At 38.3% G+C, this 18,792-nt stretch overlaps 1 protein-coding gene across 1 annotated transcript; it reads left to right on the forward strand.

Annotated features, from left to right (window-relative positions):
- The first annotated feature begins 1,891 nt into the window (after positions 1–1,891).
- Positions 1,892–2,425, forward strand: LOC126176082 (craniofacial development protein 2-like). The gene has a single exon (XM_049923218.1). The coding sequence runs from the start codon at positions 1,892–1,894 to the stop codon at positions 2,423–2,425; it is 534 nt and encodes a 177-aa protein (XP_049779175.1).
- Positions 2,426–18,792: the final 16,367 nt, after the last annotated feature.

The raw sequence follows: 18,792 nt of genomic DNA on the forward strand, positions 1-18,792 counted from the left end.
ATGGGAAATGCAATTCCTGTGCATAGGCATCTGATGTCTTGTGTCTCTGGAAACATAGCATGGACTTTTTGGATCCCGGACATACAGAATTGTTGCCGGTTGTTTTCCAAAAGAAGACAAACATGCCAACTAAAATCCTACTCAAAAATGCTCAATCACCAGTGTCATGAATGTGTCATGGCAAGTGAGAGTGACATTGATGGTTTTGGGATAATTCTCAGTCTGTCAACTGCTAACAACAAGTATGATATATGGATTCAAAACATGGTTGTTTTCATTACATTGCATTTCTGAATGTTTTTCATTTATATTATTTCAAGTCATTGTACCTTTGTTGATTTCAGCCCCACTGACCCCATTCATTCAGTTTCAGTGATTTTTCCAGTTAGTGACAATTTTTTACATTGAAACCCTCAACATACCTGCTAACAAGGGCACATGCTCTTTACAAATGGATCTCCTTTGTTGATGGCACATAACAGAGTTAGGCATTTTAACAACTCATCTAAACAAATTTTTTGTAGATGATACAGTGCTGATAAAATTATTAGTAATATCCATAACTACTACACAAAAATGAAAACTGCCTACTATTGCTCTTCATTATATTTACTTTAGTCAAAAGAAGAACAGGTTATTGGCCAACAAATTTGTAATTTGTAATTTGCAATTTATTTGCGTGAAACATGTAATTACATGCATAGCAATTGGTAGTACAATACAACAGTATACAATCTAATTTTACTTTATAACAGGAACTTAAGAATGTAGTCCAAATTATTTGCATAATAATACTTTAGATTTTAGTTTCTACAGTAGGCTATAGAAGCACTTCTCAATGAGCCACGATTTTAGATGTTTTTTGAATGTCTCTCCAGTTATTACCTTCAGTTCATTTGGCAGTGCATTGAAGTATTTTGCTCCATTAATATATGGACTGTTTGCAGTTATTTCAGTCTTCTGTGTATCATATGGTAATTTTGTACTCGTCTAGTATTGTGATCATGAATTTCTGCATTAAGAAAGGTATATTTCTTATCTTCTACAGTTAATACTATTGTTTACCTAAAAACAAAGATGATGTGACTTACCAAATGAAAGTGCTGGCAGGTCGACAGACACACAAACGAACACAAACATACACACAAAATTCAAGCTTTCGCAACAAACTGTTGCCTCATCAGGAAAGAGGGAAAGAGAGGGAAAGACGAAAGGATGTGGGTTTTAAGGGAGAGGGTAAGGAGTCATTCCAGTCCCGGGAGCGGAAAGACTTACCTTAGGGGAAAAAAGGACGGGTATACACTCGCACACACACACATATCCATCCACACATATACAGACACAAGCAGACATATTTCAATACTATTGTTTCAAACATATACATTGTATACATTATACGGCTTCTGTACCGACGAAGCAAGGCACCTGTGATGTGCCTTAAGGGCGTATGTCAGGATACTTCCAGTGGCATATGGCCATTCACTGCATCCCCTGCCTCTTGCCAGTCGTATCGGCCCTACGATCCACTGCCAACCAGAGGCAGAGGACGAGAGAGTGGATCTGCATGTGCGCAACTGCTTGTCCACTTTAAATACCTTCACGCGCAGATGACTCCGGCAAAGTTTCAATGGACTGTGAGCTTTGAAAGTCCTGCGGCGATGGAGTACTGATGGTGAGGCAAGGGTTTGGTGTACCTGAACCTTAGTTGGTGCTCTGCACGTTAGGCGGTCAGACGGTGATGGTCGTTCTGGTACTCGTGAGAGACGGGAGGACTGGTTCGGCAGCTCGTCAGACGACAAAGCAGCCCTATTTAGGATCGCTCAGCTTTCCCTAATCCAGGGTTGGGCCTACAAAAGGTGGCCTAAACATAGCCCGTCTCAACCCAGCACAAATGGCAAACTGCGGTCACTTGTTCACTAACATATGCAGTCAAAAAAATAATAAAATAAACAGTTACCTTAAATATCTAATGATTGGAGTCTGGAATGTCCGTACTTTACAGGATAACGACCATAATCAGTGCCCAGAGAGAAAGACAGGACTTATCGCAAGGGAATTGGCTAGATATAACATCAATATTACCGCCATAAGTGAAACACATCTTAGTGACTCTGGACAGTTATGTGAACCACTCAGAGGTTATACCTACTACTGGAGTGGAAGATCATCCACTGAAAGGGCAGAAAGTGGGGTAGGCTTTGCCATACGCAATAAATTGGCATGCTCACTAACAGAACTCCCAAAAGGTATCAGTGACAGAATAATAATACTCAGACTTCACCTGGCATCCAAGAAATATCTTCACTTGATCAATGTATACGCACCTACATTGCCATCTCCGGATGAAGAGAAGAACAAGTTCTACCAAGACCTCCGACATGTCCTTAGGGATATTCCTTCTGCAGATAAACTTGTTACTTGGTGATTTTAATGCTCGTGTTGGGAATGATTTCAGTGCTTGGAATGGAGTCCTCGGTCGCCATGGGATTGGAAAATGCAACTCGAATGGTTTGGATCTTCTAACTCTATGTGCCGAGTTTGAACTCTGTCTGACAAATACATATTTTCGTCTGCCTGAAAAATATAAAACGACATGGATGTATCCGCGATCTAAACACTGGCACCTTCTGGATTATGTGATAGTACGGAAAAAAGATCTTGGTGACGTACTGGTCACACGTGCAATGAGAGGTGCTCAGGGATGGACAGACCATTGACTCGTGAGGTCCAAATTAAAGACAACTTTGAAGGCACCACACCGAACTTCACACAAAATACCAACAAAATTGTCCTGCAAAATCTTGGCCAACAATCAGACTATGAGAGCAAAACTGGATGAAAAATTTGGTGTTGATGGCCTTTTGATATCTGAATCTGCCCCTGTGGATGAACAGTGGAGTGCATACGCTAGCAGACTGCGTGGCTGTGCTTCAGAAGTCTTGGGAAAGCCTCAGAAGAAGCACCAGGACTGGTTTGACGACTCAGATCCAGAGATCAGAAAGCTAATTAATGATTTCAGAACCATAACAAGCGTAGAGCAGCACATTACAATCTGAAAGTGAAGGTGTGTGCTCTCAAAGACAGTTGGTGGGCAAATAAAGCAAATGAAATACAGTTATATGCCGACACACACCAAACGGGCAGATTCTTTGAGTCCCTGAAAACTATCTTTGGTCCAAGAGTTGGGAAGATAGCACCAGTCTATAACAAAGATAAAAGTTGTCGGCTGACGCAACAGAGTGACATCCTGTCTCGGTGGGCGGAACATTTTAGTGACATTCTTAATCCCGACCATCAGACAACCGATATTCCATACATAGAAGCACTTGAAGACCTGCCAGTTGAGGAACAACTTGCGGATGCCCCTTCCTATGATGAATTCATTTCAGCACTGGCTAAGCTGAAACATGACAAAACAGCAGGATTAGATAACTTGCCATAAGAGCTATATAAATATGGGGGGCCAAACATCAAGAAACCATTGTTTGCTCTGATCTTAAGGATTTGGGAGTATGAAATGATTCCACAAGACTGGAAAGATGTTTGTATTTCCAAGATCTATAAAGGCAAGGGTGACATATCAGACTGCAGCTCCCACAGGGGCATTTTTCTTCTCTCAGCAGTGGGAAAAGTCCTTGCCCACATAATTAACACCCGGTTAACACACTTTGCAGAAAAACTGCTACCAGAGACCCAGTGTGGCTTTCGCCCAAACAGAGGCACAGTGGATGCCATATTTGTTGTCAAACAAATGCAAGAGAAAAGCTTAGAGCAACATCGGTCTTTGTTCATGTGCTTTGTAGACCTGGAAAAAGCTTTTGATCTTGTCCCACGGGAAGCTCTCTGGATCATACTAAAGAAAACTGGGTGCCCTGACAAAATTGTCAGTTTGATTCGGCAGTTTCATGAAAACATGATGGCAAAAATCCGCCATGAGGACAAGCTCTCAGAACAGTTTCCCGTGACATGTGGTGTAAAACAAGGCTGTGTTCTGGCTCCCACACTCTTCTCACTTTACTTCGCAGTTGTTATGAGAGACGTGACCAAAGCCTGTAGTAATCAAATTAGTCTCGACACAAGGACAGACAAAAGTGTCTTCAACATCTCTCGCCTCAGAACAAAAAGTCGCGTAACCAAACTATCCATCTTAGAGATTCTCTACGCGGATGATGTATGCATGATGGCTAATTCTTGCGAAACTCTTCAGACTTACATAAATCTGCTAAATGCCTCCTGCAGAAGATTTGGCTTAGCCATTAGCATCACTAAGACGCAAGTTCTCAAACAGCCACTTAGAGGTCTTAATGCAGATGACTCCAGTATTGAGATAAATAACAAACCCTTGCAAAATGTGTCAAATTTCAAATACCTGGGAAGCCAAATTAGAAGTGACAACAGCCTGACAACGGAAATCGCAGCGCGTATAGCCAGCGCAGCCTCAGCCTTCGGTAAGCTTAATGAACGAGTATGGAAATCACATGATCTCAAACTACAAACAAAAATTGCAGTCTACTAAGCAGTAGTATTATCCACCTTACTCTATGCCTCGGAAACCTGGTGCTGTTACAAAGCTGACATTAAGAAGCTAGATAAATTTCATCTTCGATGTCTGAGATCAATTCTGTGCATCAAATGGGAAGACCGTGTCCCAAACACGGAGATTTTGCGCTGCATGAAACTGGCTGGTATTGAAGCTTTAATAATGAAACATCAACTGAGATGGAGTGGTCACATAGTACGCATGGATGACAGTAGGCTACCTAAAGCGGTGTTCTACTCGCAGCTCTCGTGCGGGAAGAGGAGGAAAGGTGGTCAACACCTGCGATATAAAGACACCATTAAACGCCACCTTGCAGCCTGTGGCATTCCAAGCAACCGTTGTGAGGAGCTAGCATTGCGCCAATCGGAGTGGCGATCAACTGTACATAAGAGCATCGAACAATTCGAGCAAAAGCGTCTAATGAACCTGGATGCTAAAAGAGAGCTCCGAAAATCTCAGCTCAAGCCTGTCTACACGTATACTTACAACTCTGCTGGTCAACTTCACTGTGCTTCATGCAACAGGATATTCAAAGCGAAATTCGGATTCACGAGCCACATCCGAGCCTACCACAACAACGACAGAGAAGACTGATGGAGTCGCTGTCGCCGGACACGGCGAGGAGGACTTAATTAATTAATAATAGATAGTCAGATTTTTAAATTCTATAAACAATTCCTTACATGATGTTCAAGCATCTTTTTTACCTGATATTCTCAAAGCTCTTTTCTGGAGTTTAAATACTCGGTCTACATGAGTTTTGGAAGCCCCACTCCACAGTGCAAGACCATATGCTAGAAATACATCATCCTCATTGTTTGGGTATTGACATATGGAGCTATTCTTCATAAAACATACATGCTAGATGATAGCCTTGCACATACGTTGTCAATTTGTTGTGTCCATAGTAGTTTTCTATCTATGCATATACCTAGGAATTTACACTCACTGCAGATTTTCCCTATGATATTGCTATCTTGAGAATCAATACAAGTTTGCAGATCACCAACATTGCAGGGGATTATATTTGTTTTTTGTTAGTTGACTTTTAGATTGTCATTTTCAAACTTTTCCTTTGCAATATCTATAAATTTTTTTGCCTCTATGCTGAGATTAAGAATATCATTTCCCCAACAAAGACCTGAAGTGTCATCTGCATACATTGTAATGAAGGTATCATTTTTTACTATCTTTGGGAAGTCATTGACGTAACATATAAAGAGGAAGGGACCAATTATCGATCCCTGAGGCACACCATATTTAATACTCCTGACCCTTGATGTATAACTTTTTAAAGTTTCTCCACTATTGTGTGAGATAGAGGTACACTGTCTTCTGTTTTTTAAATATGATGTGATGAGGTGCAATAATTTTCCACTTATGCCATCTCTGGCCAGTTTTGACGGAAGTACCTTATGATCAACCCTATCAAAAGCCTTTGATACGTCTAGGAAAACTCCAGCTACTTGCATGCCTTCATCAATTTTGTCAAGAGCTTTCAGCATAAATTGAAGTGTTGCAGTCATGGTGCTACGACCACTTGTGAAACCATGCTGAAAATCTACCAGGATGTTGTGCTTGTTATAATGCTCTAACATATATTTCAGAATTATTTTTTCAATTAACTTGCTAAAAACGGAAGTTAAGGCGAGTGGTCTGTAATTTTCTTCTAGTTGTTTATCACCTAGTAGAGAGGTTTAACAATGTCAGGGAACACTCCTCCTTTTAAGACACTATTTATTAGATGCACCATGGGATATGCTAGATTGTTTTCGCACTGTTTAATTAAAAATGGAGAAATTTCATCCCATCCAGCGGATTTTTTGTTTTTACATTCTCTGATGAGCTGCAAAATATCCTTGATTTCAAGTTCATGGAGTCGATTAGCTTCAGAATTATCCTCAGCAAGACTTCCAACAGGTACTTTATCTGTGGTACAAATGTCAGATTATATGATATCTATGAAATAGTTATTAAAATGTTACTGATCTCTTGAGGATTGGTGACATCAATATTGTTATTAGGTATCTGTATGTTGATATTACCTTTTAGTTTTGTTTTACTGTCTCTAATTTCATTCACTATTGACCAGCAGGCCTTGGAGATACAATCTGAATTTTGTATTTTCGACTTTATCTTTTCAGCCTTCAATCTTTTGACTTGCTTGCGAAACTGGTACTTGTATTGTTTGTATTTATCCCTGTGCTCATTGTTTTTGGTCTCTCTTTGTATCATATACATTTATTCTTGTTAATATTTATCTTTCTGATGGGAATAGTATTATTTAGATGGTAGGATAATGTATCTAGAAAGGCATCCCACTCCTTCGGCTTGGAAAACTAGATGCCACGATTCATGACCAAGGCTCTCTCTCAGTTTGGCAATGTTGATAACAGAGAGATTCCTTTTGTATTCATAAATTTTCTTTGGTTTTATACAAGGATCTCCCTTTATAACTGGCCTAGATGGTCAGAGATGTGACCATTTACAACAGCAGCTGCGGCAATATTTTCACAATTAGTTATCACATGGTCTGTAGAGCTTATACTAGATGGCGTGATTCTAGTGGGTATGTCTCCCAACAGATCTTTTGCACCATAAGAGTAGATACAGTCTTTGAAGCGTTTGCTTTCTTGGGAATCTTGTAATGTGTTGACATTAATATCCCCTAATAATATAACATGTATATGCTCTTGCTTGGACATTAATTTACATAATACTGTATCAAGGGAATTAAGAAACAATTCAAAATTTCCATTTGGTGATCTATACAATGCTAAGATAAGTATACAACAGACAAGAATTTTAACTTAATTGCTACAGTACAAATCAATGGAATACTCTTTCACCGAAGTGATATTTTCATAAGATTCTACTAGGTTATTTGTTCTCAGGTAGATAGCCACTCCTCCATTACTTACTAAGAAATGCAAAGTGCCTGACTTCAATGAAAGTGGTACATTTATTAACAATGTTTGAAATTTTATCAAGAATTTGACTTCCTCTTTTGTTAATGTCATTATTATGCATTGCACTTTGCTACAATATATTTTCTGTTTAGCAGAACTGCCCACATGTTTGCAGTGCAGTGTTTAACAGGAAAAATTAGATTTACATTAGTATTTTGTATTTTTTTATTAAGTCCAAAATGAGACATAATCACAGTTTGTACTATAAAGAAAGGCAGAGTCTCAATACATCCAGCAACACTGTTCAAAATCAACATAATAACATACTGAATACTGTTATACAAAATAGTTTACAAATGAAAATACTAATACTAGTAATACTTTATTACTAATAACTTGAAACATAGCAAAGTGAAGCATCTCCACTAGCTTTGGTATCACTTCTAGAATAAATAAATACACATTTCTTTTTGGCAATTTACTTTTGATTCCTATGGTACTCTTAGTTTTGTCAAGGAATTTTTATTTTATAGAAGAGCTTGACATTTAAATTCTAAAAATGTTGGCCTTACGTGTCCTCTTTTGCTTGGATATTGACCTATACTGGTTTACAGTTCCATGATTCCTGTTTGGAGAATAATTTGGAAGTCACTTTTAACTACAAATTTCTGTCTTTATATAAAGTGTAATTTTTAATACTCATTGCACTCTGCTCCACAAAGTAGTACCTCGTTACTTAATAATTAAAAAATATTTTTTACTAAGAGGCACAAGCAAAAGTGGGTTAATTAAGCCATGTTATTAACTAAAATTATGTTAGCATAAACAACAGTGTGAACATTAATAAAACTGACAGACTGTAGGGATGGTTTCCTCACTGGAAATGGAGGAAGAAAGGTCCTATGAACATGTGTCTGGAAATGCATTGTTGCCATGATAGATTGTACTGACAAATGACAGTTCTTCTGAGCATGTGCTGTGTGTTCCTTTTGTGTTGCATGCTGTGTGATGATGCAGTGTAATGTAATCATCAGAATGGTCTGGTATTTATGTAGAGAACAAGCCAAGATGGTGTTTGTGTATGACCAAGCAGGTGGAAACTGTCAAGTGTTGCAGGGCCATACCAAAACAAGAACCCTCACAGACACCAACCACATCACACAACATTTCAAGCCCTTTTTGGCCATTTTTGTGATTGTGGGTCCTGTCAGACTAACAAACATGCAGGCAGGCAGTGGACTGTGTGTACACCAGAATTGGAGGACCAGGTTTCACAGGTTACTGAGATGAACCCTAGTACAAGCTCCAAGCCCTGGCTCACCAACAAGGTGTAAGCCAAAGCATGATTGTATATATCACCTACAATCCCATGGAGGCCACTTTGAAAATCTGTTGTGATGTGAATGTGCTGCACCTCTGTACTATGTTCTGGGACAATTTGTTGTCATTGCAAGCAGAATGTCAATTTCTTGATACATGTTCATACGACATTTTGATCTCCATATCGAGTCAGGAATCCATCACTGCAGTTTGTCAGTTTTACTAATGTTCACCTGTATACAAAATAAAGCTGTGTATATAATTTTTGGTGTATTGATACAATTACACTCTAATATAGAATACATGCACAACCAGGACATATGGAGGGAGTAGGGCCATAGACAGAGTTGAAAAATTCTTGATTAGGGGAATGAGGTAGTGATACAGTATTTTTGTTCATAGTAAGTAAGTCTTGGTACACAACAGATGTTAAGAATTTTAGACTGAACAGAACTAGCCATTCAGTGAAGAGAAATTTGTTAGTGCTTAGTGAAAGCCTGCACGATGTTTCCAGCTAGAATTCTGTGAAAGAACTTTGCAGCAGCAAATTAATATTTTTATATGAACTATAACTATTTTAGAGCATTAGGTTTTGGATAATAATCTACCATTATGCATGTTAATGAATAAATGCCAATAAAGGCAAAGATTATTGATCATTAGCTTTATTATTTATGAAAATCTCTATCATGAAAAATGAAATTAATAATAATTACAGTGTGAAACATTACACACTATTACTGAAAATTAGCAAAAGATAATTGTGATTCTTCACCTGAAGTCTGCAAAAGGTGATTGAAATGATTCATGCTATATGAATGAGCTTTTCATCTACAGCCAAACCATGGGTCATCATCAGCAGTGTCAATTGTTTTTCTTCTAAATACATTGTGGTGTCGGTTTTGGCTTCATTTTGGATATTGGTACTGATTCTCTTGATTGTGTTCTGTCACCAGATCTCCTCCACTTACTGGCCAAATACTTTGGATACAACATTTTATCATACAAATATATATTTGTGAGTTTAGCTACACTGGTAGGTCAATGGGTACCATCTGACAAAAAGTCACAATGTCGCTTCAAACACTACCTCTCCAGTTACTTGTATGTAATGTCATTAATGCTCCCTAATTATCTGATGACACTTAAAACATTTGCTTATGGTGTCCTGAAAACTACATGAGGTTTTTTCATGACCACTATTTCCACACATTATTCAAAGAGCTACCACACCAACTAGTCAATAAGATCTGGTATCTGTGACATGACTGTTTCTACATCTGCATTTATGTGACTAGTCTGGAGTTCACATTTAAGTGGCTGGCAGAGGGTTCATTTTTCGGACTGTTTCTGCGCTGTTCCCCTCTCAAACACCATGTGGGAAAAGCAAACAGTTAAATCTTTCTGTGTGGTTTCTCTTATTTTATTACAATGATCATTTCTCCTTGTATTGGTGGGAACCAACAAAATAATTTTGTATTTGGAGGAGAAAGTTGGTAATCAAAATTTCAGGCAAAGAGCTAGCTGCAGTGAGCAATGTCTTTGTTCTAATGATTGCCAGCCCAACTTGTGTGCCATACGCATGACACTCTCACCCTATTTTTCGATAATACAGAATGAACTGCATTTTTCCTGAACTTTTTCAATGTCCTCTGGTCAAACCTGTCTGATACATATCCTATGCCTCACAGCAGTACTCCGGAAAAATGTAGTGTAGGGTGTTTCTTCAGTAGACTTGTTACATCTTCAAAGCATTCTGCCAATAAATGGCAGTCTTGGTTCACCTTGCCCACAACATTATCTACATGATCATTTCAATTTAAGTTATTCATAACTGTAATCCCTAAGTATTTAGTTGCATTGACATCTTTTAGATTTGTGTGATTTACCATGTACTTGAAATTTAATGGATTTCTTTTGACTAATGTGGGTAATCTCATTTCTTCATTTAGAGTCACTTGCAACTTTTTCACCATACAAATATCTTACTAGATGGTAAATGGGAGCATCATCTGAAAACAGTCTAAGAGCGTTGCTCAGAGTGTCTCTTCGACCCCAGTTGAACAGCTCTGCGAAGACGGTCAGTATGGAGTTGGATCGACTGCTTCGGGCTGGTGCTGGGTCAGGGATTGGTTTGGTTCCTGTTGACACTATTGGTAGGTGGGGCTTTACTTCTCATGGCCTGCATCTCAATAGAATAGGGAAGGATATACTGGCTAGGTTGTTAGTAAATACTTTAAGGGGGGACACTCCAACCAACTTGAAGAGAATGCTCTTGAAGTTGTTAACCCTCTACACAATGTGTATTTCCTGCAATACCCCTTCCAGGGATTGTTGATCATGTGATTTTCTTTTCCTAAATGAATAAATTCATCACACTTTTCATTGTCCCTCTTTGAATTTCCCCTGTCTCTTCTATTAATTGAGCTATCATTAACTTCACAGTAATGGCAATTTCTGGATGGAAACAACCAACAAAGATCAAGTAGCAAAGGTGTATCAATGGAGGGGGGAGTCAAGATATGGTTTCTGTCCTCCTTCTCCCCCCCTCCCCCCTCCCCAAATTCACTTGGACTTTTATTTGATATATAGGCAGAGCCAGTGAATAAACTATGCTGCTGTGAAGGAATATGGGATCAGTATTTTTGCTGGCAGCGATTTTTGCTTCTAACTAAAATATCTTCTAACACCTACTATATTCTGTCCTCTTCCTTCATTCCACTTTACAGTCTGTGACACCAAATGGGGGACAGTCTCTGCATGCATATTTAACAAATTCTGCATAGCACTTTTGAACATTAGTTGAGACTGATTGGGCCCTCAGGACTTGCTATGTCATTCAGGCAACTACAGAGTGGCCAGTGCACTGAAGCTGGGGAGGAGTGCCAGACTTACGGCAGAAATCTTGACTGGAAAAATTTGGTTTTGCTCTCCTTTTACATTTTTAACACTTATCCTCTGCATCTGTGTAATAACAAACTGTTCAAAACAAGTACTGCCACCAACCACATTACTTAACGTTCAATTCCCCTTGAATCTAAGTCCACACATGTTCAGAGATATGCAGGTGGTACAAAGTTTTTTTGATCAGTTTAGTCTTGTGGTCATGCAGGCACAAGCCACATGTGGTCCTATTGAAAATGACAAACACAGGCCAACAGTGCCCAAACAGCAGTCGGTACACCTGACCTGGCTCACCACTACAACAATGCCCACCAGACTCTATCAACAATCCAACATTTAAGAAAATAAAAACAATGTGATAACCTAAATCTGAGGAAAGACAGTATTCTAACACCCCCCCCCCCTCCTTTTTCCTCCTTTCATGACCACTATGCCTTCATGCGGTAGCTACATCACTATCCATTGTTGCTCTGGTAACAAATATGAAACATGTACCATGTAGCTAGTGATTTCTCCACAGTTTTCTATAAAGAGGTAAAGACAAACACATTTGATTTGCATTTTTGAAGTGAAATGAGTGAACCTTTATGGTGAAAGGTACATAATTATTTTATGTCATTTATCTCCTACCTCAGTACTGATTGTTCTCAGTAGTTGATTGAAGACGTAAATGTAATTATATTTCTCACTTCTCTTTTATGGGAAAGGGGGCGGGGGGAGCTACAGCATACCCAAAAGTATTTGCAGAAAGATGTGAGTTATTTCTGATACAGTAGAAATGCTTTTGAGTTAAAGGGGGCACCAAATCTCAATGCAAGAGTGACAAAACGGTTCCTGGATCTACACTGGAACATTCAGAACTCACCTGGCTATCCATATCAGTGGTAAGTAGACCCAAACATCTCACAGCCAAGAAAAATACCAGTGAAATTGCAATGCACAGAAATACTGTCTGTTCCCAAAGAATTTTCTCAAGAAGGAAAATTTAGGAAAGATTTGTTTGAAATTCTTGATCTCCTTCTGAATAAGATTGATCAAAGGTTTGACCAAGAGGGTCTAAATTGACTACCCCATCTTGAAGAGATACTTATTACATCCTCCCAAAGACATCCTCCATCTACACTATATTTGGAAGAATTGCTTGGAGTACATACAACAGACTTTAACCTGGACAGGTTTCATGCACAGCTTGAAATGCTGTGTACCATTATGACTGGTATGTAGCCACATAACAATTTTATGAGAAGGAAAGTTGCCATATAACAGAGATGGTGAGTCACAGATAGGCACAACAAAAAGACTCTCACAAAAAGCTTTCGGCCATTAAGGACTTCCTCAACAAAAGATGACACACACACATACACACCCACATGCACTCACGCAAATGCAACTCACACATTTGGTTATATGTGTGAGTTGCATTTGTGTGAATGTGCATGTGGGTGTGTATGTGTGTCTGTCATCTTTTGTTGATGAAGGCCTTAATGGCTGAAAGCTTCAATTGTGTGTGTCTTTTTGTTGTGCTTATCTGTGACTCAGTATCTCCGCTATATGGTGAATGCCAACTTTCCTTTTCATAATATTGATACAACCACATAATGTATCCTCTCTTGAAAGAAAACTTACTGCTGAACCTGATAGGGTTAAAGAACTATTTCAGGAAGTTATTCACCTCATCAGTCTGATTCTGACAGTACTGGTATCATCAGAATCCTCTGAGAGGTCATTCAGCACCTTGAGATGACTTAAAACTTGTCTCAGGTCAACAATGACTCAGTTGAGACTCACCCATCTACTCCTCCTCCATGTTCATCAAGACAGGGCTGGAAAAACTAATCTTATGGATGCCATGAGAGAATTTGTTTGCCGTACTGTTGAAAGAAAAACTACATTTGGAAATTGTTTGTAAAAGTTTTTAGTCTAAATAAAAATAAAATAAATGCCTTCATCTTTTTCAAACAAATTATGTTTTTTTTTTTGTTTTAAAAAAAATTAAGATGTGACAGACAGTGTTTGTAAAATAGTAACAACAAAAAGTTTCTCTCTGGCCAATTTATATTGCAGTGTACAGTAAATATGAACTCCTTTTCATAAATGGTGTGAAAACAAAGCAGGACCGATGTCTTCCCAGATAAATGATATCTTTTCAAAAATTAAAGAAGCAAATTTGTTTTCATGAGCACAGCGTATAAAATGGGGTCCATATTAATATTAATGAGTTGTTTTTCACTGTAGAACAATATAGTGCTGACTACCTAACATACCTTCTCACACTTCTGGCATACACATATTCTTCACTGTTTTGTTGAAAAGCAAAATCAGTAAATGGGTTTGCTTACACATCAGAAAACTGTGCTAGCTTGTGAAGTTTCACCCTTTCTCTAGGCTCTATATAGTGTGTTGTACACAATGAAACCAGTCCAGTGAACATGGAGCAAGAAGTACCTACTATCTGAAATCTGAATACTCATTCAGAGGAGGGGCTAAAAGATGTTAAGTTGTTGAAAAGAGACCAGCCATTGAACTCAGAGAGTGTTTTGATTTCTTTCTGCTTCACAGTACCCTGGGTAAGCATTAGTCTGAAGATTAGATGGTCTGCATTATTTTTGCATGTTTTAATTTGGTTTCGGTCATGTTACTGTGTGTTATTGTCCAGTAAATTACTCACAACTCTAAGTATATACTGTGGTGCCTTAGTTACTTATGCAAATGACATCATTTCTGTGTTTACTATTATTGTGCTATTTATATGTATGTATGGATCAGAACATTTTCTTTTCTCTTTCACACTATTTGCTAGCAATGGGAGCTCCACAAGTGGGGTGAAGGATAAGATTTTTTTATGGTTTAGCAAATGGAAATAATCTATGACCCTGTGACCTGTACACTAAAAATATCATCACAGAGTAGCATCTGATAAACTGTGCAGCTGTTATGGGGATGCTTCCCAAAATATTAACAATGAAAGACTTTGCTCAGTGCATACACCTTAGAAAGAGAAGAACATCCTGGAAGCAGTATGAAACAATTAGCAGCAACAGAAAGTATAAGTGATTGTCTTGTCTGGGTGACACTTCATGAACTACTACATATCCAAATCCTCTTCAGTGTGTCCAGGCCCAAACACCACAAGATCACCATGACAGACTGCAGTTTGTCAATGGCTCTTGCAAAAGTTTTGTGCAGATCTGCTGTTAGCAGCAAAGATTTTTGACAAGAGATGGTGTTGTGAATTTGCATAATCAGCATGTGTGGATTCATGAAAATGCCCTTTAAATTTCAGAAGAACAATTTCTGAATCAGTGTATGGCAGGAGTTCTTGGCAGTACATTAATAGGGCCATGTGTGCTACCACAAAGATTAAATCAGGACTTTAATCAGGACAATCTCATTAACATGTTGCCTACTTTGCTGGAGGATGTGCCATGTCTACCAACACTATATATGTGGTTCACGTTTCTTGTCAGCTCCTGATACAAATGCGCAATCCATAACCAAAACCAAGTTTCTTGATAGCAGAGAATAAGAAAGTCCAAGAATGATGAACGGTCAAAATCCAATAATCAAAATGGTGCGATGGAATATACTAGACTGAATCGTAGCTACCTGCCTGGCCGTGTTGCTATGATCCGTTTGGCCCACATGACATGCTGCACACATCCATTTCCATGATCATCAACTTTGAGCTTTAGTGCCTCAGAACTGCTATCGATATCTACATCTACATAGATATTCTGCAGGCCACCATACTGTGAGTGGCAGAGGTACCCTGTACTGACTACTTGTCATTTCCCCTCCTGTTCCCCTCACAAACACAGTGACGGGAAAATGACTATCTGTATGCCTCCAAATGACCCCTAATTTCTCGAATCTTATCTTCATAGTCCTTACACACAATGTATGTTGGCAGCAGTAAAATCATTTGGCAGTCAGCTTCAAATGCAACACTCAAACAGTACTCAAGAATATGTCACACCAGTGTCCTATATGTGGCCTCCTTTACGGATGAACCACTCTTTCTTAAAATTCTCTCAACAAACTGAAGTCAACCTTTTGTATTCCCTACCACAGTTTTCACATGTTCATTCCACTTCATAACACTTTGCAATGTTATGCCCAGATATTTAAATGAGTTGACTGTGTCAAGCAGTACACTAGTAATACTGTATCCAAACATTACAGGTTTTATCTTCTTACTCATCCACATTAACATATATTTTTCCACATTTAGGGCTAGCTGCCATTCATCAAACCAACTGGAAATTTTGTCTATATCATCTTGTATATTCCTATGGTCAATCAACTTCGATGCCTTACTGTACACTATGGCATCATCAGCAAACAACCACATATCGCTGCCAAATCATTTGCATGTACAGAGAACAATAGTGGCCCTATCACAGTTTCCTGGGACACTCCTGATGATCCCCTTGACTCTAAAGAACATTTGCCATTAAGGACAACATACTGGATTCTATTATTTAAGAAGTCTTTGAGGCACTCATATTTCTTTGAACTTATTCCATATGCTTGTACCTTTATTAACAATCTGCAATGGGACACCAAGTCAAAAATGCTTAAGCTATCAGCTATTGGTGAAGATATTAAATCATGCCAGATGGTGCACCAGCACATTTTTGCAACAGTTTGCATGAATGTCTGATGCAAGCTTTTCAGGACCACAAGATGAAACAATGAGGCCCTTATTCCCAGCCCTCACACCACCAGACTTTTGATTATGACACTTGAAAGAAATGGTCTAGGCCTCTCCATTCAGTACTGTGCACAAAGTACATGATCATGTTTTCAGAGCAGGCCTGCGTGTACAAAAACTACTGGGTCCACTTCAAGGAGTATGCAATCCCTTAAGCTGAGGGGCAGAGGTATTTCCTTAAGCTGAGGGGCAGAGGTATTTCCTTAAGCTGAGGGGCAGAGGTATGCATTGCCATGTTGAGCACCTCTTATGAATAAGTGTAATGAACAGATATCATGCTGAGCTCCTCCTATGAACAAATATTCAGATCTCAGAAAGTATGTGTTTCTAGAGCTATGTTTATTGGATTTATTTTGATGAATACTACTCCCTCTTAAAATGTATAAGTCGGTGTGTAGATAACCGTTGAATGAGTGAAAGCTCAAAAGCTGGAGCACTTTGATGATTTGCTACAGATGTCTATATACAATGCATCAGTAATCTGTAGATGAGTGGTTGCCTTTTGTGGGAGCTACTGTTAATAGTAAACATATTATGTCCATCTCCACTGTTGAATACTGTACAGTCAGTACCAGCTCTTAATGATCACACTAAGTTCATGAGATTTATAACTGGTTCACAGTAAGCAGTATAAAACTCAGTCTTACAAAAACTTATATAATCAGGCCTGATGGTGTAACAGCACTTTTTTCCAACAGTTTGCATGAGCATCTGATGCAGACTTTTCAGGACCACAAGATCATTTAACGAGGCCCCTTATTCCCAGACCTCACTCTGCTAAACTTATATAATGTAATTCCAAACAAATTAAAACAACTGACAGGCACCAGTTACAGAGAGCAATGGGCACACACTAAATTTCTAGGCACCCAGATGCATAACATATCTGAGTTAACACCAGTACATGGATAAGTTGGTTTTGCGTGCTTTGTATTTTGAAAACTCACATTGTTGACTTGTGGATGGAATTGTTATTATATTTTACAAGTTTTCACCCAGTACTGTCCTGTGGCATAGCATTCTGGAATAATGCACATAAGATCAAAAAAGTATTTATTTTGCAAAAGTGTGCAGTGAGATTATTATCTAAAGCTAATAAGCAAACATATTAAAGAAGTCTCCTCAGGGATCCTGGAATTTTTACATGCACATTTGTGGTTAATAACAACAGTGAATTTGTGGTAATTTGTGCAATGCTAGAAGTAAAAATAATTTCCATTTAGGCTACATATCTCTATCTAGGGCTCAGAACAGAGTTTTGTAATCTGTTGCAAAAGTCTTTAACAGGTTGCTGGCAGACACTGAGCAGGAAATCGGAAGTCTCCAGATATTCAAAATTAGAGTAAAGGAGTAGTTAACCATTTGTTCTATAACTAATCAGAATTTTTGAGCTCACGGATGTAAATTCCAGTTAACACTATCATGCACATGAAACCAACTTCAACTTTACCAATATATAGACAGATGGAAATGTTCCATGTGCATAAATCCTCAGTTTAAATTATTAAATAAACATAATAGCTGAGTAGCAGAAAAGGAAGAGCAGTGACTTTTTTCAGTGTTGCTACTAATGTACTTTGGAAGTAAATGCCATAATTAACAATGTTAGTATGTTTAGCATTAGCAGTATGTTTAGCATTAGCTGTCATTAGCTAGTAGTTATTTTGCACAAGTAGCCTGCAGTGACTGTTTCTGCCAAAGAATGTATAATTTGACTCACACCACATTCCTAAGGATTAAACTTTATGATGGGATTTATGAAAGATTGAGATTCTTTCACAAGCAGTGTGATACCACTAATGCTATCTGCCTCATGAATTGACTTCAAGTTTATAAGTTTGGCAAATGACCAAAGAATTTTTGTGGCAGCATAATTCGCTCATTTCTGTGCCAAAGTCAGATTTAGCCCAGAATAGTGAAGATCATCCTTTCTTCTAGTGTTGTGGCTGTGCACTTCCCTGTTATTTTTGAATTGAGATGGATTATTACTAACAAATTTCATAAGTGAATATATGTATTGTGAAGGTACTGTGAATATCCCGAGTTCCTTTAATAAATGTCTGCAAGGTGATCTTTGGTGGGCTCCGGCTATTATTCTGATTACATGCTTTTTCGCAGTGAATACTTTTTCTGTTAATGATGAATTACCCCTAAATAAATGCCATATGAAAGCATTGAATGAAAGTAGGCATAGTAAGCTAATCTAAAGATATGGTTAGCATCAAAATTTTCAATAACCCTATATATGAAATAACCCTAATAGAAAATAATTATTTACAGCAGTAAATACAAAGTCTCATTTACAATAGACTGCCCCTTGTGACATAGCTTTACAGTGAATACTGCTTCTTCTTGAGTAGTTAACAGAACTTTTCAATCTTTGAATCCACATAATCAGATAATTT

Source organism: Schistocerca cancellata, chromosome 3 (assembly GCF_023864275.1).
Source record: "Schistocerca cancellata isolate TAMUIC-IGC-003103 chromosome 3, iqSchCanc2.1, whole genome shotgun sequence".
In the NCBI taxonomy this organism is placed as follows: Eukaryota; Metazoa; Arthropoda; class Insecta; order Orthoptera; family Acrididae; genus Schistocerca; species Schistocerca cancellata.

Coding starts and splice junctions, on each gene's coding strand:
- LOC126176082 (XM_049923218.1), top strand. CDS start 1,892: ATGGCAAACTGCGGTCACTTGTTCACTAACATATGCAGTCAAAAAAAT.